Source organism: Gallus gallus, chromosome 21, assembly GCF_016699485.2.
Source record: "Gallus gallus isolate bGalGal1 chromosome 21, bGalGal1.mat.broiler.GRCg7b, whole genome shotgun sequence".
Classification (NCBI taxonomy): Eukaryota; Metazoa; Chordata; class Aves; order Galliformes; family Phasianidae; genus Gallus; species Gallus gallus.
In genome coordinates, this window is record NC_052552.1 from 3,289,572 (window position 1) to 3,309,853 (window position 20,282).

The 20,282-nt window shown below is 48.5% G+C and overlaps 1 protein-coding gene across 3 annotated transcripts; it reads left to right on the top strand.

Annotated features, from left to right (window-relative positions):
* Positions 1 to 1,200: 1,200 nt before the first annotated feature.
* Positions 1,201 to 10,735, top strand: H6PD (hexose-6-phosphate dehydrogenase (glucose 1-dehydrogenase)). Of its 3 annotated transcripts, none has more exons than XM_015297146.4 (6): positions 1,201 to 1,483; positions 2,941 to 3,108; positions 4,764 to 5,420; positions 6,622 to 6,739; positions 8,342 to 8,611; positions 9,287 to 10,735. In XM_015297146.4, the coding sequence occupies exons 3-6, from the start codon at positions 4,794 to 4,796 to the stop codon at positions 10,642 to 10,644; spliced, it is 2,373 nt and encodes a 790-aa protein (XP_015152632.2). In that variant the 5' UTR covers positions 1,201 to 1,483; positions 2,941 to 3,108; positions 4,764 to 4,793; the 3' UTR covers positions 10,645 to 10,735. The 3 variants fall into 3 exon arrangements, with proteins under 3 accessions (XP_015152632.2, XP_425746.4, XP_024998434.2); XM_425746.8 differs by having other exon boundaries at positions 1,201 to 1,233; XM_025142666.3 differs by lacking the exon at positions 1,201 to 1,483 and adding an exon at positions 2,606 to 2,690.
* The last annotated feature ends 9,547 nt before the right edge of the window (positions 10,736 to 20,282 follow it).

Genomic DNA, 20,282 nt, shown 5'->3' on the forward strand with positions numbered 1-20,282 from the left:
AAGACTGTTTTGTCCAGCTGGCTCTTTCCTCTTTCAGATGTGTTATTTATCCCCTCCCCAAGTTGAATTGGTTAAATTTCATCACTTGAGCTATGCTTGTGATCCACCCTCTGCTGGGTTTCAGAAACAGAGCCACTGCTAGAGGCATTCTACCCAACCAAAAGCTCCACTGGTAACACAGGAAGAGTCACAAAGCAATGTGCAGTGTGAATGAAGCAGGGCAGACCGCTGTCTCCATCCCTAATTTGGACCTGCATCCTGCAGACAAACCTTGGTGCTGACAGTCACCGATACCTTCACAGTACCACAAAGGGTGTTTATGGAATTGGGCACACACGTAGAAGAAGGGATGAGCCTCCAGAACAGGATGGTAAAGAAGGTTCTGACATTATATTTACAGTGTAAATATAATGCAGTTATATCACAAATACAAGCTGGTGTCACCTGTACTGAGAACCCTGGTGCAGCACTGAGCCCAGCGCTGGCAGTCCCTGAGTCTGATTGCAGCCTGCTTGGGTCTGAGCAACAGCAGCTGTGCAGGTTTCTGTATGTACATGGAATTTTCATCTAGGGAAATGATAGCCATGCCATTGTTCACTCAAAAGACAGCAGCCTTGTTCCAGTGAAAGCTTTACATTGCGCCAGGACATTCTCCAGGAGCGCTCTGCTGTATGCATTCCCACTGGTTGGGGCAGAGTTTCATTTTTGTCCCTTTTCACTCTACCTTTCCCAAACCTGGTGTGTCCGAAAGCACTGTCAGGCTGAACTGCAACACACCCCAGGACGCACCTCCGAGAAAATACGAGAGCAGTGCTGCGGGTGCACACATGGTTAGAAGGTAGCTGCTGCAGTCACAGTAATTTCAGAACACAAAGCAGTGCAAGTTCTGCAGGTAAGCATAGGCATACAAAGATGTGGATATATATATAGATAGGCAGGAAATTGTAACTGAAGAAAACAGCTATGTTTTCCCTTGTTTCCACATGCTCCTAGCCTCAGTAAAGGCTTTGTTCTCACGGCGCATTAGGAACTACTCCAGCCTCCGTGGGAGAGCCCGCACCCCTCGCTGTCCCGAGATTCTCTCCCTCCCGAGCGTTACAACCAGCGACAGCCGCCGCGAACCACAAACTCTGTGAGCGCAGGGAGGAGCGCGGGGCGGGGCGTTGTGCCGGGCCCGCCCGCAGCCTCCGGTCCGCCACCGCGCCCCGCTGGCCAACGCGGGGTGGGCGGGAGGTGAGTGGGGCGCTGCGGGGCGGGAGGGGAGATGATGAGATAAGATGTGATGCGATGAGGGGGTTCGGCTCCTAGCGGGGCTTCTCCTGGTGAGGGCGGCGTTCCCGTGCGGGGAGGCGGCGGTGGTGGCGGCCTCCGCGCTTCACGCGTGGGCTGGGCCGGGCATCCCGGAATCGGCGGGACCACCCGGACGGGCGGTGCGGAGGGCGGCCCCCAGAGCAGCTTCCCGCAGCGTCCTCCGCGCTTTTGGGTACGGCTATCGCACCCCGCCGGTGCTCCGTGCCCAGCCCGTGTCCTTACCCCGCCGGTGCTCGGTGCCAGCGCCGCGTCCGTGCCTCCTCCGGTCCGTACCTGTCGCTCCTTCCTGCGTCCCCAGCGCTCGGAAAGCTGAGGTCGGGCTGCAGGCGGTGGGAGCTCGCACCGTAGCCGTGGGGTCGGTGCTCGTCCCGCGGCCGCTGCCCCCGTTGCAGCCCAGCCCCGCTGATCGGGAGATCCGGGGCAGCCGAGCGGCGGTCCGTGCGCTGGGCCCGAGCTCCGCGTTCCGCTGCCGTAGCGCGTGACACCGCGCTGAGCCCGGCCGAGCGCTGCCCTATCTCAGCCTGCCCGTAGCGGAGCCTCCGCGGTAAGCCGCTGACCTTTGCAGGGCCGGCGGTGTCACTCCCGCTCCTGCCCGCGCACGCAGAAGGGCAGCGCGCTTCTCTGCTTCTCAGGGAATCTCAGTAATTCATGCGTTACACGTACACGGCCTTGCAGGAGCCCCAGGCCACGCTGCGTTTGGCCGCACATCTGTTAATTGCTTTTTGAAGAGGGGATGCGGCAGTAGCAAACAAGAGCCCTTCCCTTTTACCAAACAGCGGGATAATATGCGAGATCTCAAATGAGCTGCTGTCAAATCAGGGCTCCCGCGGCAGTGCAGGTCAGTGCCCCGAGGCACACTGCCCGCTAAGCCCCCCCGTGCTTTGCATGGATGGGGCCCAGGCACCTTTTCCCTGAAACCTGATTGAGTAACTTGGTCCTGTTTGGCTGGGAAATTTATAGAGGTTATTACTTTTTAATGTGAATTCTGGTGATTGTTTGACACAAGAGCAGTAAGCAAACAGCCCTGCATTTACTGTGCTTCTATTGGGCCGTGTAGCAGTGTTTTGCAATTGGGAGTGTTGTGAAATTGGCTTTGAGTTGGCTTGGAGATGCCATGTGACTGTGTGGCTGAATCTGCCAGCAAGCTCCATGGCGAATTCACTTATTTCTTTGGTTATGTGGAAAAGAATGGCCCACCCAAGCCTTTCCCCTCCCACGGTGGTTGGCTGCGCCTCAGCTGTGCTCTGTGCAGTGGGCCCTATGTCTAACTGCCTGGAGCAAAGGTTGCTCAAGTGAGTGTAACTGTTACCCTGTTGCACTGAGGAGCTTTGTCACCTGTATTATAACCTGATAGTGGGTGAAAGAAAACCAAACCTCTGGTAAGGTGGTAATTATTTCTAGCGTAGGCAAAAGCTTTGGAGCTACACATCTGCCCCTGTGCATTTGCCACCACTGTTTGCTGGATTTAAGTGTATGTTTGGACGTTAGAGGAAGTTGAGTTGCCACAAGTTGCCTGTATTTTGCCCGCTCACAAACAGCAGCTGTGGATGGGCTGAGAGCCAGGATGTTGCTTTGTGAGTATGGTCATTTTTTCTTTGCTGTAACTGGGTCTTTCTTTCCATTTATCAGAAGGGGAACAACCTGCCTTATCTTGCTTGCAAAATCCTGCTCACCTGACCACTGATTGTTGAGTCCGCAGCCGCAGGAGAAGAGAGGTCTGCAGGTGGGGCTGTGAGGAAGATGAGTTTCCAGCTGCTTTTGCCACTGCATCTTTTGTAAAGTTCCTGTGTTACTCAGGTGAGTCTGCTGGGTAGAAAACATGAGATTTATGAGGACCATTTCAAGCTAAGGGTAGGGAGAGATGTTCAGAAGCTTTGTTTATTATTCTCTAGCTGATTTAGCTCCTATGTTGCTTTGTGATGGAATAGTGATTTTTGTGGGAGTTTTCCAGTGGGAGTCAGTGGAAGTCCCAGTCAGAACTGGGACAGCATCTGTGGTTCATCCCCTTTCCATTCAAGAGGAGTAAGGACCAGGCCTTTTTCTCCAGGCTAGGAAACAACAATCCTAAGTGGATCTGGGCAGGTAGAAGCTGAGAGCTTCTGTTTGTACAGCTGTTACTGTGGAGGAACGGAGCTAGTGAAATGTTTTCAGGTGTGCTATGAATTTGTCTGGGGAGATGCTTTTCTGTCTCCTTTTGCCCACAGGAGGATAAGAACATTGCATTCATTCTCTTGCCCAAGACCATTTCCCAGTTGTACTCTCATGAAGCTGCTATTTTGAAATGTTGTTATCATACCAGTGCAAAGCTTAGTGAGACTGCAGTTGCACCAGTATGGAGTGATCTACATTTACCTTATGCTATCAAAAAATGGCTGCTAGAGGTCTTTCCTACCTGCATTCATGCTATGTGGGTATATTTTCCTATACAGGTAGTTAGACAATTTAAATCTATTGACCAGAGCTAATACTTGTAATGAGAACAGGAGGTTGGTATGTTCACTTATTTCAGGATTTTCTTTTGTGATCGAAGGTCTTGGCCCTGTTTTTAAGTGTAAGAACTGGGTGTGTCATTTCTCTTAAAGAGAGCTTTATTTTGGGTCAGAGAAACAAGACTAAATAAGAACAAGTAAAGGGTATTTTTGGCTGGGGAGGCTGGCTGTTACCGGCTGCAGCAGTGAGTGGGTGCCCACATGCTCTTCTCTGACAGAAAGCTGCAGTTGGCAGAACACAAACCCAGCATTGTCTCCTGGCTGCATACACAACTGTCATGAGACAGCATCTAGACTGGCTCATGTCTAGACTTTGTTTTAAGGACTAAACTACTTCTTCCCGTGTTGTTTTATTGGACCATTTGTCTCCCAATGGCTTGTTGGAACCTAATTCAGCTGTGTTCATGAGAGTGGTGGTCCACATGAGTCATGGAAGTGCAGTGTATTAAAGGAGAGCCTGTGAACTGAACCTGCCAGTGGTCGTGCTTGTCTCTGAGCTGCTATGACAATATTGACATGAAGCAGTGCCAACACAGCATAATGCCACTTGAGCAAAGTCCCAAACAGGACGTTGCTGAAAGCAGCAGCCTGAATTTGCTAGCATGTATGTTCATTTGTAGCCGGCTCTGAAATCTGCATTAGAATGGATTTCAGTTTCACAGTCTGAAGACATTGATATCCCCTCAATAACTTGGCCTTGGAAGCAACTCTTGTGCTACTGAAAGATCCTAGGCACAGACTGATTTCCACTTCTTTGGTATGCACAAAGGGACTGCAGTGTTTCCAAGGGCTCCAGTTCCTGCTGTGATTCAAATCATGGAGGGCAAAAGGATTGTGGTTGGGTGGGGGATCCAGGCAGAAGTCCTGGGTTTTGAGCCATGGGAGAAGAGACACTTTACGTTGTGTTTTGCAATGTTATAACATGGACTGACTGATTTTCTTCTTTAATCCTGTTCTCTGTAGTGTTCCTGAGCCTGCCTCCTCTCTCCCAGGATGCTGAGAAGAGTCCTGTGTACCATGTTGCTCATGGGAGCCTTGCCATCACTGGCTGAGGCGTCCCAGGGCCACATCTCTGTGGTCTTGCTGGGAGCCACGGGGGATTTAGCCAAGAAGTATTTGTGGCAGGGTCTGTTCCAGCTCTACATAGACCAAGTGAGCAGTGGCCACAGCTTCACCTTCCATGGGGCTGCACTGACAGATCTGGAGCCAGGGCAGAAGCTGATGTTTGATGTGCTGAAGAAGCTGGCCTGTCCCCCAGATGAATCTCCCAACAGGTGTGCTGTGCTGAAGGACCAATTCCTGAAGCTGAGCCAATACCACCAGCTGAAAACTTCCGAAAACTACACTGCACTGAACAGGGAGATTGAGATGCTGCTTCACCAGGAGGGGCTGAAGGAGGCTGGAAGGATCTTCTATTTCTCAGTACCACCATTTGCCTACACAGAGATTGCCCGCCACATCAACAGCAGCTGCAGGCCGCCTCCGGGTGCCTGGCTGCGTGTGGTGCTGGAGAAACCTTTTGGCCATGACCTGGAGTCAGCCCAGCAGATGGCTGCAGAGCTGATGAGCTTCTTCAGGGAAGAGGAGATGTACCGGGTGGACCACTACCTTGGCAAACAGGTAAGAAGTGTGCAATGCTCAGCTGCCTCCAAGGCTGAGGGTGGCTGGGAGAGTGCATCAGCTTTGCATCTGATGGGAGTGATGGTCCCCTCTCAAACTCAGGCAGTGTCACTGAATGTGCTCCCAGGATCCATTGGTTTATGTTGCTCTGTGCTGTTGTTTATGCCCTGTAGTATGTTGCTGTCTGTCCCATTGCAGAGCAGAGGAAATGTGCAGATGAGCTTTTTTCCAGTTGTGATGAGGGTTCCCTCTCTAGTGGGAAGCCAGGGTGTAGGGTTAAATTGTGTGCATGCATGAGGGAGAGGTGCAAAATTCATCTGGTCTTCTCAACAAGGTCAGGGCTTTGGTTTCACTGAGTAAGCAATGCCCTTTCCCTCTCACAGTTCTTCCATCTCATTACACGCAGACCCTTTGCTAGCCATTGCTTCTAGAGACAGTTGTTAATTTGATATGGTATGAAGCTGATGGGATGTTAGCTTTGTGGGATGATTGGAAAGCTTCATCCTGTCCTGTGCTCCAGGCAGGGTGTAGGGTCTGCCTGCTGCAAGGACGGCTCAGGATGTGCAGCGCTGCACTGTCCCAGAGGGAATGCATTCAAGGACGTGCCATCCTAGTTTTAGGGAAATGTAATAGCGCACTTTGAAAGTAGCTTGCTCCAACCATGGCCCTGTGGCCAGATTATGCTCAGAAAGGTGCATAAACAACTATAAGGAGATCACCTTTGCTAAGAGGGTTTTTGTTTTGATTTGATTTTGTTGTTGTTTCTTTTTTCTCTTTTTTTTTTCCTTTTTTACTGTTTCTTCTCTCAGAGCAGATGGCTTTAGTGTTGTAAGCGCCTGATCAGATGTATTTCAGCTCTTTGGAGCTGTATGTTAGTCCCAGGATGGTCTGACTCAGCTCTTTGTCTTCTGAGGGATATAAACTGAGAGCCTTGTAGTTTGCTTTTCAGCCTTTTTCACATGAAACCTCAGAATGCTTCAGCAAAACCTTTAATTTACAGTCAGTAGAGTGTTGTACCATGACAGTGATTGTGTACCATCACAAGCTCTTGATTTTTCCCTGCTCTCGCTCACTCTGCTCTCTGCTCTGTGGCCCTCTAGAGCTGGCCTCAGCCTGGTGCTGGATGGGGCAATGAGGAGGAGATAGTATAGTGTAGAAATGTGGTAAGTTTTTGTTGGATCTTTAATCTTTCTTTTTGCAGGCTGTAGCCCATATCTTGCCTTTTCGAGATCAGAACCGTCAGTTTCTGGATCCAATTTGGAACCGACATCATGTGGAAAGAGTGGAGATCGTCTTGAAGGAGATTGTGGATGCTAAAGGTTTGTGAAGCAAGTGTGCAAAGCTAAGGTAGCTAGGTGAGAGGGAGAACTAGCAGGCTTATTAATTATGTGAAAGTGCCCCCTGAGGCAGTGGTGGTGCAGAAACAAAAAAGTGCAGGTGGATGACATGCTGCTCCCTGGAAATGGAGAGAGATTCACTTATACTTCCTGTGCTAGGGACTGAATCACCTTCCAGGTAGTTTTGCTGCTTCCAAGCAAAGATTCCCATTGGAATTCAACTGCAGGTCAGTAGAAGCCTAACGTTTTTTCTGCTGTGGAGCTTTGGAGGAATTTCAGGGAGCTTACTGCAGTTCAGGGATCTTAGATCTTAGAAAGAAGCATTGCATTTGGAATTGATGCAATCTAAAACCACCTCGGTTTAGTGATGCGATAATCTGGCTGTTTTATTGGCAATCTTGTTTTTGTTCCTTCCTGTTAGTTATCAAGCTGGTACTGAGTATACGTTTGCAGTATTCTTTGGAAGATGCTCTTGCATCTTTTGCTTGGGCGTTGCTCAAACTGGCTTGTCAGTACCCAGGTCAGCCTGGTTTTGCCTGTCTCATTCACTTCCTCTGGATACTAAGAGCCTTGCAGGGAGAAAAATCCAATCCCAGAGTTGCTAGCATGGATACCCTGCTGAAGGACATGGCTGCAATCTCCCTGCAGTCCTGCAGCATCTGCTCTGCAGTACTCAGCATAAAGCACTGGGGATGAACTGCCACCCACAGCAGTTCTTTGGATGTCAGGTGCCCTCAGTTCTGCAACATCAGGGTTGCTTTTCCACTCCCCCAACCACCTCTTGTACCTTCCTCCCTCCTTCTCACCCCCAGTAACCACAAACTCAATTAATGCAACTTTACCAGGCTCTGCAGAATGTTTGGTTTGGCAGCCTAGACCTCAGCTGGGACCTGATTCTGGGAGAGGGGAGGACTGCAGAGAGGTGTGGGGAGGACAGTGCTGTGTGTGGGTAGTCCCAGCTACTTCCTGTGTCCTCCCTTCTCTGAAAAACATTGTCATTTTTCCTTTGATGTTTTCTTTCCTCTGTGTGACTTCAGCTGCAGCCTGGCTCCTAGCAAGTCTGCAGCATTGATTACACTAATGAATGTGCCTTTGGATTAGAGCAAGGGAGATAAATGTATCAATCAATAGGGGAAGCCTATGGCCATGATGTAGTCTGCAGTGTGCAGCCTGCTGCTGAAGGATTACAGAAAGGTATCTGCTTGAGTCATGTTTGTTAAGAGTGCATTGTCTTTCTTCCCCTGACTGAGCAGTCAAGCAGGGGAGAAGCAGAGCTTTGTGCACAAAACTTTGTCTCTCAAGGGCATGGCCCAGCAAGAGCCTCCTGAGAACAGAGAATCAGGAGAAAACAGGCAGAGTGCTGCTTGCTGCCAGGGCTGAATCTTCATTTTAGTAGCGGGGGCATTTCAGAAGCCCCTTTGAAGGGAAAGGAGAGGCTTGATAGGTTCATGGTAACTGTTGGATCAGAAGGAGAGCAACGTAAACCAGTTGTGGTATTCTGGGCACATGCATAGCACAAGCAGAAGGCAGGGCTGCAAAACACTCCGTTCGTTTATCAGTATCTTACCTCCTCATTGTCCTCAGGCCGCACCAGTTTCTATGAGCAGTATGGAGTCATCCGGGACGTACTGCAGAACCACCTCACTGAGGCCTTGATGTTTCTGACCATGGAGCTCCCAGGAAACCTGAGCAAGGCTGAAGAAGTCTTGCAGTGCAAGCTGCAGGCCCTGCAGTCCTTGCGAGGCCTGGAGAAACAGAGTGTTGTGGTGGGTCAGTATCAGGCGTATGCCAGCCATGTACAGGAGGAGCTGCAGAAGGGGCAGGACTATGTCAGCACAACACCAACCTTTGCAGGTGAGATTTTTCTTCTGGGTTCTGAAGAGGGGGAAGGGAGTACTCTAGAGCCAAGGAGAGCAGGAGATGAGAATCCTCACTCCATGATACTGGACCTCACAGCTGACATGGGGATAACTTCGGGCATCCACAAACACGGTACCTGGGATCTGTAAAAACATAGTGCTATTGTCATTTTTGTTAACTAATACTGCTACAAATGGGAAGCATTGCACAAGAGCAAAGTACCTTTATTCTTGCTAAGGACTGTGTGTTATTTTTAGAAGTGGCCTGCAAACTGCTTTGCTTTCTTATAGAGTTGCTCTCTGCGTTTGAAGGGTAAAGCATGAGGAGTTCTTTGGTTGGTAGACCACCAGGCCACCTCTGGCTGTGCTGTGTTTTCTTAACGTGAGAGGTTTTGTCTGAATGATATTCATGCTTAGAAATACCTTTCCTTCAAGACAAGAAGAGGCTAAGCAAGTAGGATACTTGGGAGGGAGCACAGAGGGTACCTGGAGAGCAGTTAATCCTGTGCTGTTGTTAAAGAACTAAATGTGGAGCAAGAGACATAGTGAATGCCAGGGTTTCTGGGAGGTAAGGAAGGAGAGTGATGGCTAGATGGCAGCTCCTCACAAATCTGCTTGCTGTTTGGGTGTCAGGTTGAATTTGGTAGCTGAGATCACTGTGTCATTTCAGGTGTGCTCGTTCACAGTGACAGCCTGCGTTGGGAAGGGGTTCCTTTCCTCCTTACTTCTGGAAAAGCTCTGGATGAACGGGTAGGTTACGTCCGTGTTCTCTTTAAGAACCGGGCCTACTGCACGCAGAGTGAGGCTTTGAGGGATGCAGGGCACAGCCAGTGTAAACCCAAGCAGATTGTATTCTACATTGGACATGGAGCGCTCAACACCCCAGCAGTGCTGGTGAGCAGGAACCTTTTCAGGCCCATCATGCCAAAAAGCACTTGGAGAGAAGTTGTAGGGCAGCCAGACCTGCACGTTTTTGGACAGCTACTGTCTGATTACTACATGTACAGCCCTGTGAAAGAGAGAGATGCGTATTCTGTCCTCATCTCCAACATCTACCATGGCAGGAAAGACTTCTTCATAACTACTGAGAACTTGCTGGCCTCCTGGGCATTCTGGACACCGCTGCTGAACAGCATTTCCCACCAGGCCCCACGCCTCTACCCTGGTGGAGTGGAGAACCAGCACTTCTTAGACTTTGAAATGATGAGTGGGGAACTGGCATTCACAGTGGCAGAGCCAGTGGAATTGCTGAACCCCAGTGGGCCGATGCCAAGTGATTACAAAACAATCCAGTCGAAGTTTCGACAGAGCCCCTTGGTCTCAGCGTGGTCCGAGGTCTTGATTTCCCAGCTGGCTTCTGATGTTGAGAAGACAGCAAGCAGAGCTGTGGCACGCTCTGGGCAGTTCCACCTGGCCCTCTCGGGCGGCTCAAGCCCAGTGGCCCTATTCCAGCGGCTGGCAAGACACCATTATGACTTTCCGTGGAGGCACACCCACCTCTGGCTGGTGGATGAGCGTTGTGTCCCACTCACTGACCCAGAGTCCAACTTCTTCAGCTTGCACAACCACCTCCTGCAGAACATCAGAGTTCCGTACTTCAATGTCCACCCCATGCCTGTGCACCTGCACCAGCGGCTCTGTGTGGAAGAGGATGGAGGCCCGGAGCTGTATGCCAAGGAGATCATGGCCCTGGTGGCCAACGCCAGCTTTGACCTGGTGCTCCTGGGGGTGGGCACTGATGGGCATACTGCCTCACTGTTCCCCCACTCTGAAAATGGACTGGAAGGGGCTCAGGCTGTGGTGCTGACTGAGAGCCCTGTGAAACCTCACCAGAGGATGAGCCTTAGCCTGCCCCTTATCAACAAGGCACAACAGGTGTTTGTCCTAGTTATGGGGAAGGGCAAGCACGACATCACCACGCAGATCAGCAGGGTGGGCCATGAGCCAAGAAAATGGCCTATCTCGGGTGTCAACCCCAGCTCAGGACAGCTGGTGTGGTACGTGGATTATGAAGCTCTGCTTGGATGATGTTCCTAGTGTCCCTTCTCCCTCATTGTCCTGGCTTTTACAGCCTGGATTTTCCTACACAATGTCCATGTTTTTCTGTTGCCAGCAGCAGCTTCTGTGACAGAGTGCTGTCACCTTCTGGGAAATTGGTGGCCTGCAGTGCCTCTGGCATTTGAGCTCAGCTCAGTGTGCAGAGCTAAGCAAGAGCCAAGAGCCCAGTGCGGCATTGCTGGCTCTGCCAGGACTGAACCATGACTTTGGACAGATTACCTCACCTTGAAGTGCCTCAGTTTTCTCCTCTCAGGCTTTTATAATTATTAACACTGAGCTACCTCGCAGACGCAATGGGAGACTTATTAAATTAAATACCTGCCAGAAATTTTCTTTTTTATTCTCAGGTTTGAAGGTGGACATAGTAATGACGTGTCCATCTTCTGCTCAGCTTTGTCTGGGACATTCTTGTGGCCTCAGCAAAATGAGTCTCATGTGCACACGAGTCTGTTGTCGTGTCCATGCAGCCCATCGTGATGTCAGCCAGCACAGACCATGGCTGGGCTCTCCTGCAGCATTCATGGCATGTGGCCCCTAAATGCTGACACCAGTTTGTGAGCTCTCTGTAGTTCTGGGTCTTCGCCAGTTGCCAAGCAGCAGGGGCTGAGTCTATACGCAGTAATTTGCTGCTTTTCTTAAAGTGGGTAGCTGGTATCATGGGGGATGGAGAAGGAAACCACACTGCTTTTTAGGCTGTTAGAATAATGGGGACAGGGTGAGGAACATGGCAGTTCACAAAGCTGTTATTTTTCTGCAGCACAATAATTACTGAGGGAAAACCTTGGTGTTCAGAATAGTCATCTGTGTTTAGCCAGCAAAGGAGTGGTGTTTTCCCTATCCATCTTCTGTGTTTGTCTCATTCTCTAAAATGTTTTTTGTCTGTCCTCGGAATTGAAGCTTGCCATGCCATTCAGTGGCTTATAAAATTTCTGTGGGAGACAGCTTTAAAAACCATTTATGTGTCCCTTGTTGCATCATGCATTAAGATAGTTACATGTTTGGGGGTAGGGGTGGTGGGATTTCAGCTCTAGGACACTGACTTAGAATGGGAGGAAATTTTCTCAACACATCCACTCTTAGTCATATGTCTGATGTTTGGGTGGTCCTGTGTGGAGCCACGAGTTAGACTCGATGATTCTTATGGGTCCCTTTCAACTTGGGATATTCTGGATGGAGGTGGTGGAGCTGGGGGTGATGCAGGGACCCCAGTGCTGCCATGAAATGGCACCTGGATCCCAGGAAGCAGCAGTGAGTTGTGTGGCATGGGGCTGTGCCACCCTTCACAGCCCTGTAGCCTCCCAGGAAAAGTGGGATCCTCAATAATTGTGTCTGGAGTTTGGTGACCCTTCATAGACCTGCAGTTCCACAGGATGTGGAGGGAAGGAGACTTTGTTTGAAGCAGCTGGATGATAGGCCTTGGCCTCAAATCCTTCCCTGCACAGGGCATCTGCTGAATCCTGGTAATGAGGATGCAAATAAGGTTGCAAATAATTGCTGTGGTCTGGCAGCACATGGAACAGTTCAAATGGCCCATGCTCTCAGGTTCTCAAGTCCTTGCCTTTCAGCATAATGCTCATCTTAATGCAGCAATCAGAATTCTTATCCTCTGCTAATTGTGCAGATAAAAGAGCACTGAGCAAACTCCAGAGAGCCTGTTAGTTGTCAGCAGTCCCTAGGCAAACAGGACCAGGGAGAACATGAGCTGGCAGAAACTGTGGGCTGCAGGAAGAGGCCAAATTCTCAGGGACTGGCTGTGGTTTCTGGCAGCCCCGTCCCAAGCTTGCAGATGGTGCTGAAAAACGGCATTTTGTGTACTGCAGCTGACTAAGCAGAGCTGAGCTGTCCTGATGCACATCACTTGGCTCTTGCATGGGAAAGGATGGGACTTCTCCTGGTGTAGCTGTGTCATCTGCAGAAGAAAGACAAGTGCCTTACCTGGCCTGCTCTAACAACTGGGATGGTTGGTTATCGCTTTATTCTGTGTGCTCATCGATACATTTGCTGCTGCCTGTTTTGCTGTTTCAGCTGGCTTAACTACCAGCAGAAACACAAAAGGGTGAAAATAAATTGCAGGGGAAGAGAATAGCATAGAAATACAGGAGGAAGGCAAACACTGCAGGCACCTTGGTGCAAATGGAGTCTGGAATAAGAGAAGTTAACTGGAATAAGTAGATGAGTGCTAGCAAACACTGGCTCTAAAATATACCACAGTGGCTGAAACAGCTGTGCAGAGGAAGATGTGTTAGGTCTGGTATGTCCATAAATTTAAAAGTCATTTTCCTTCTTTAAACAAAAGTAGCCACGTTAACTTGAATCTAGTTCTTGTGTACTTGGGGTGAGGGAACAAGTTATAATGAAAAATGACCTATGTGAGAATAAATACGTTGTTACGAATGGCAGCATCTATTCGTCCTTTACAAATGACTGTGGCATTTGTGTTTTCTCGTTTCTGCACATTCTTTTATAACATTTGGCTGGTACCTTTCAAAATAAACACTGGTCTTTATTTTTAGAGGGGTTTATTTGCACTTCTAAATAACGTTCTTAGCACTGCCAGCCCAGGAACAGCTGTTCTTTAGAGCTGAAGATAGGGATCATTTGGGAAGTCTCCAATGGGTTGCCCTGAAATTCATCCTGATTTTATAAAAATCCATTAGAAGCTTATGTGTGTGTTTTCCTCAGTGAGCATAGCTGTCGGGGTTGTTTAGTTTTCTTGAGCACTGTATATATATTTTTTCCACAGACATTCCTTTTAAGCTCTTTAATACTTAGCATTTGCCAAATGAGAAATAAATATTTTGCAATGTATAACATCTGTGAGTGGCAAGAGAGAGACTGTGGATGGGAAGAAGGGGAGAACCAGCAACAGATCTGATGGAGAAGAATGGTAGAAATCCACTGGGCTATAGGCCAAGGAGCAGTGCTATTTTTATTTTGTAGGAGCTATTAATAGGAGATGTGCACCTTCCTGAGAGGCTGTGTGTCAACCTTTCTTTGCAGAAGCAAATCCATGGAGTAACTACTTAGAGTCTGTCTCTCCTAAATGAATATTGATAACAATTCTGTTTGTTTTTTAAATGACAAATGGCTTCTTCATTGCATTCCTATGATTCAGTGCTGTGATATTTACTGTTTTACAGAAAACTAACACTGGAATTCATTTTTTTCTCACTGTAACTTTTATAATTCAAACTGTAAAATCTTATTTTCCCACGAGTAAGTTTTATGTTTCCTTTCATGTTGTGTCATGAATAGAGATTTATATTTATAAACAAAATAAATATTTTTTTAGCATTAATGTCTTTTAAGTTCTTTCAAAGCTTGATGGTCGTCCTGTGGGCTTGATTTATTCCCTGGCGTGCCCCAATCCTGTTGATGAGTTGGGTGTTAAAGCTCTCCTTGTGCAAAGAGGACATTATTGAATGTTCTGTAGTTTCAAAACAGGAGTCTTAATTATTTACTCTTACTGGGCAAGTCTTTTTTTTTCTGTATGATCTGAACAAGGCCAGGGCTTTTCAGAACAGGAGCAGTCAAAGCTGTTTCAAGGTGAGAAGATGGACCCAGTGCCAGGTCCTGAAATGCCCAGTCCTGCTGGTGCCCAAGGAAAGTCTCCAGCTGGCAGTCCTGTCCTGCTATGGTTCTGGTACTCTCCAGTGCTGTTAGCAGTGCTGAATTATCTGGGCAGCCCTTGTGTTTGGAGATGATGTCCAGGTGAGGAGGCTTAGTGGTCATGCCATAGGGCCAAGACAGTGTTTTCTCACCCAGGTCAGAAATGCTTTAATTCTAGTTGAGAGAAAGTTTTATTCTAGTTCAGAAATCAGTGCATGTCATTGAAGAGAGATACTCTGAGCAGTTACAGAATCACTGAATCCTCCCCAGACACAGTGAGCAGAAGCAGGTGGTGAGAGCAGCAAAACCTTCAGTGTCTTAATTATTTTGAAAACAAACTTCATGATGCTGTTCTTGACTTCTCCTTCAGCCACAGATAAGGGCAGCCCTCAGTAGAATCTGTGCCTCCAGACTCATTGCTTTCCTTAGCAGAGATTTGGTTTATTGCTTCATTTCCACCAAACAGATGACCTTAAAAGGGGAAATAAGGGAGATGTTGGGGATTGAAAACAAGATCCCGAGACAGTCTGCTTTGTGAGATGTCTGTGGGCAACACGACTCGATGCCGCTCCCTGCAGATGTTGGCACGCTGCACTGTAGCAATGCAGCACCAGGCTCTCCTGTGAGCATCCCTGCAGACTGCGCCCAGCCATGCCCCTGCACTGCTCCCTGCAGCAGGACATGCTGTCTGTTTGACAGATTGCTCTCCCGAGAGGAACTTCCCGCAGTAACTCTGTCCTGATGGTGTTCTGAGTAGACATCGCCTCATTTTTTCCTTAAACAGGGCTCCCTTTTTGTAGGCATCTCCTTATCCACAAAACAATCTGAGTCTTGTGTGAGAGGTGTTTGGCTCTGAGCGGTGTTGCTGAAACAAGACTTTGTGCACAAAGACAAACTGTCAAGCAGGTTATTTTCTGTAGATCCCTGCCTACTTTTAGCAGGGTTTGGGCATTTTTTTTCCATGTTACTTTTTTTACATTGGGTGTATTTTATGAGCTGACACAGTATCTCGTGTGCTTGAAGATTTGGGGAAACTCCCCCCTGCTGCCTGCAGAAAGGAAGAAGATTGTGTCTTTGGATGATCTGTGGGGTACTGAAGCTGCAGCGGGCATCACTCAACTAACTTGCCCTGAAGGAAGGGAACCTGGGGCTGGGTGCAAGAAGGGAGAGGGATGCAAGTAGGGAGAGGGAGGAAATGTGAAGACAAGGCCCAGTGCTCTCAGTATGCCTGGAGTGTGCATATCCCATCTGGGACAATGCTTGTAGAATGAACCTGATGTTAAACAGCTTGATCTGGGAAAAGCAAAAAGCAAACAGGAGGAAAAAACTGTGGGCCACTGGTAGTCATGTGGCTGTATGGCTCCTGTTTGGTCCCACCTATCCATGCGTGGTCCTCCTGCTCCTTTGTGGTCCTACTGGCCCAGGGTTCGCAGTGAGGAGCTGTGTGCAGGGCTCTGCCTTGATTCCCTGCGGGTGAGTCACCTTGCTTGCCGAGTTCCCCTTCCCTCTTGGTGCACAGCAATAGTAAATGAGCTGCTTTGCAGGAATGTGGGGTGTTTTGAAGAGGCTGCTAGAGAAATGGGGATGTTTTAGTCCATAGGCTCCCTGTTGCATTTGTTGAGTCACAGTCATCAAATAATACCAGCAAGAAACTTGCCAGGGAGCAGCAGCAGTCAAAATCTTTTCAGCACAAAGCCAGGGCCTTTCCTCATCGTTATTATCTGTTGCAAGCAGATGCTGCCTGGCATTGCCTCTCCCAACAGCTGTATGACCAAACCGTCTGACAAACAAACCACCCACATGCTGCAGTGTTTTGACTTGGGGAAGGACATTTCTGAGCTCCTTCTCTGGCAGTACTTAGGTCTCTGGAAGAAAAAAAGGTGCTTTGGAGACCAGGATGCCAGCAGCAGAGGGTGCTGCTCCCCTACACTGCGAGCAACTGCAGCAAGCAGGGCTGAGCGCTGTGCTGGCTCTTTCCAGTCTGCTTTCAGGGCTTCCTTTCTTTTTCCCACCAAAATGGCCAGGAACTAATTTTTCTGCTTCCCTGCTCCCACTGGCTTCTTGTGCACAGGCTGCGATGTGTGCTCAGCCTCCCACATTCAGCCTTGTGCTGCACAGTGCAAGAGGCAAAGGGAGCGTTACGCCACATCCTTCTTACTGCCAAGTGTTGTGCCAGCTCATAGAGGTACTGTGGTTTTAGGGGAGTGCTCTCATGGAGAGCTAGAGCTGTGTCAGTAATATGGCTAGCTCAGAGGTAGCTGGGCAGCCAGGTGGGGTTGGAAGGGTTGCTTCAAATAAAACTGGAGATTTGGAGAATCAGACATCCCTGCTCACCAGGTGAACGTGAGCCTCTCTTCTGGCCTTCTGCAAAATACCTGAAATCTGCTCTGTTTCTGAGGCAGGGTTTCATTCCATTCAACAGCCTCACCCCATCTATTTGTGTTGCAGTGGGCGAAGTGTTGTGTTGTCTGTGCTGAGGTCTGAACTCACAAGAAGAGAGTAACAGAAAGGAAGATGACTTTGTTTTCTTTTTCTGCGAAGGATCCCTTGGGGAAGCCTCTTTTTCCTCCTTCATCCCACTCTTTCACAGCCTTTTCCATTGCACTGAGCCACCTTCCAGCTGAGGAGGGCCTGTCGATTGTCCTCTAAGCAGCTTGGCAGGATTTCTACCTCATGGGGCTGCTGTTTAACAGTCTCTTTCTCTGTTCTGCAGCACACTGGGCTACTTTGGCTTTGTTGCTGTACATTACAGACACTCATTGTTCCCTATCTGTCGCATTGTCTCCCTTAATTCCCACAGGCAGAGCCTGCACGTAGCACGTACATGCTTCCGGGCGGTGTTTAGTCTCTCTGTCTCTCCAGAAAGCTGCATGTTTGCTGCCTGTCTGTCTTCATACTCATCCCCAAATGCAGAGTAATTGGATCAACTTTTTGGACACAGTCTGTCAATCTACTGCTGCAAGGTTAGTATCAGCCAGTCATAAAGTGTACCTACAAGGCCTGCAGCAGCCGAGAGCTGTGCTTAGGAATCTTAGGAAGGATGTTGATGCTTAGCTTTAGACACTCAAAGAGTCCTATTTACTGCCCACCACCAGACCCCATGGCTGAGGTATGATACTGAATGCTGAGCAGAAGAATGGAGGCTTGCTAAATCATTTCTCTTTGCCCGCCTTTTAATAATCTTAGCATAAATTCAGAGGGATGAGAGGTGGAAAAGTATCTTTTAATCCAGACTTCATCCCATTAGTTTTCCAAACAGGCTTACAGGATTCCATTTGCAGGCCATAAACACCAGCATTTTTCAGCCTCCCCCCCCCCCCCGCTACTATTTGCTTCAAATGCAGAGGGTATTCAAAGCAAGTGATGATTAGCAATTCCTGCTTCTTACAGAAGAGAGTAAAGTATGAAGGAAATAATGGGAGACAAGATTCTGTAGGAGCTGTGATCTCATCTGGCTGGAAGCCACCACAAAGCTGAAAAGTTCTGCTTCAGCACTTGATGCATCTGGTTTCCTCCAGCTTCCCCGCTGCTATTATCCCTCTCCGCTCCATTTACTCTTGTCCCTTTAAGGGGACAGCAATCTCTGTTGGGGCAGGAAAGCCTTGCACAACTGGGATGAGCACACAAGAACATGTGAGACTGTGAGCCAGCCCTCAGACAAAGAAGATCAAGCTGGCAATAGATCAGGTGCCCCTTCTGGGCTCATCAGCACCAGATCTCAAAATGCTTCCTCACTGTCAAACCTGACTCCCTTCAGTGACAAGATGTGTTTCAGAAAGCAACCTTTGCAATAGTCTGGCAGGATTTATGTGGTGCTGGTGCTAACAGGCTGAATTTCCGCAGTGATTCAGTGGAATGGGTGCAGCAGCTTGGGTAAACTAAAATGGACTTCTATTTACAGGGTGGGTCAATAAAGGATCCTTGCAACCCACCATATGGCACTTGTTAACCTGCTGTTTTCCCAAACTTCAGTGTGGTTTGCCTCAGTGTGAAGTAGAGATGAACTTACACAGTGTTAGCGGTGGAACAAAATACTCTGTTGCCATGGGTATGTTTTTGTGCACTTGTGTCCATAATTGGAAGTCACATAAAGAAAAGAGGATAAGATAATCCTGTGCAGAGCAACACTCACTGCACTGTGAGATGGTTACTCCTCATGTGAGAGGAGCGTCAGTGCATCAGTCTCACCTGGAGGTACAACTTAGTTTCTTAGTTTACCTTCAACGTTCTTCTTGGGAAAAGGGCCTGAACTACTGCAATATTCCCTTTTCAGGTTACAATCTGCCTGGGGGAGGCTGCCTGCTCAGGCCCGGACAGGTTAATGGGTATTACAAAACCAGCCTGAGACCTGGGAGACCTCTCTTCCATTCCCATTGCTGGCACAGATCCCCTGCGTGTGACCTTGGACAAGTCATCCCTCAGTCTGAAAACAAGAATATCCTCTACTTGTGAGGGATGTAATGTGCTCTTGGCAAGATAAGGGAGTGCATAATGCACCACAGTGTTTCTACAGATATTTAAAGAAGTTTCACAGAGAGTGTGGAGCCATTCTCTAATTTCATGGATGGAAAAAACAATTGTCAGAGGTCACTGGAAGCAAAAGGGCTGAGCAGAGTTGGCCCAGCCCTGCTGTGGATGATAATGGTCTATGTTTTAATGGTCAGCTTTAATTATCTAACCTTCTGATGCCTTAGAAGACCTTGCTTTTCACACATCATTAATATAATTTTGCCATATGGAAGACAATTCTGGACCCCAAATCACAAGTTGCTTTTTCACATTTTTTCAGACACAAAACTCACTGTCTGTGGGGAAGAGGTGGAGTGAAATCCTATTGTGCTTTTTCCAGCTAATCTGATCCTGATCTTTTTCTGCAGAAGAAAGGTATGACAGCTCATAGATCCTTCCTTTTTGTCTGGGGTATCCTTGAATGGGTTTAGCTGAACAAGACTGTCTCCACCTCAGCTGCTACAAAAGAAGCTGGCCCAAATTTCAGCTTCTGAATGCTGCTTTCTCTCCACCCTGAACACAGAAAAGTTAGGGGAGCCAACATTCAGGCTGAAGGAATCACATCACACCTAATGCTTTTCTCTTTGCTTTTCCGGCTGCTTTGGCAGGACCCTAACCTTTCTTACCTTGCTTTCACCATTCAGGCCTCAAGAAACAGATGTGTGCTGTGCAGGGAGGCAGCTAACACCACTGCGGTGGAGCGGCAAAGCAGCTGAATTCACAGGCAGCTGAAGCCTGCTGAGTTTCCTACACAGTTCCCAGACCTCATTAACATCTCTCTTGGACTTGGTGCTGACATGTCTCTGCTGCTGCAGAAGGTACTCGTGCTGTGCTGACCACTTGATGAGCACTGGGGAGCTGCAGTGAGGCAGGTAATGCAGAACCTGCTTTTGGAATCTCCATGAGCAAGGCCTGGGGCTTGCTGAAGGCCTCTAGCCCTGGTCACCGCTCTGTTATGCCCTGTGGAACAGACGATGGACAGGGGAAGGTCTTAGGGTGAGAGGAAATTTCCCCATCCACATGTCTAGGCATCAAGAGTTCCTGTCGGCCAGCTAATTAGCAACTGCCTTCCTAGATTATGAATCCATGTTAGCCTTTGCTCCTCTCTCACATTACAGTAGCCTCCCACCTTGACAGTAATGAAACAAAGCCATCAAAGGAGATCAAAGCAGAGTAGTTTTGAAACTGCTGTATATTTAATGGGAAACTTCTCCCATTTCTACCTTGTAGGGTGTGAAAGAACCTATTTGTAAACTCCTTGGTGTTTCTGGTCAGTTAGAGTAATAAATGTCATGCAATGTGAATGTGTTATTTAATGAACCACAATGGCTGGCAGAGCAGTAATTCCCCAATAGCTTCAAAATATGCTTAACAAATTATTGCCTCAGTCCTGCAGCGACGCAAACGCACATATGAACAACCTCACACTCATGCATTGCCCATGGAGCTCAAAAAGATTATTTCCTTGCCTTGGCTGAAGTGTGGGATTT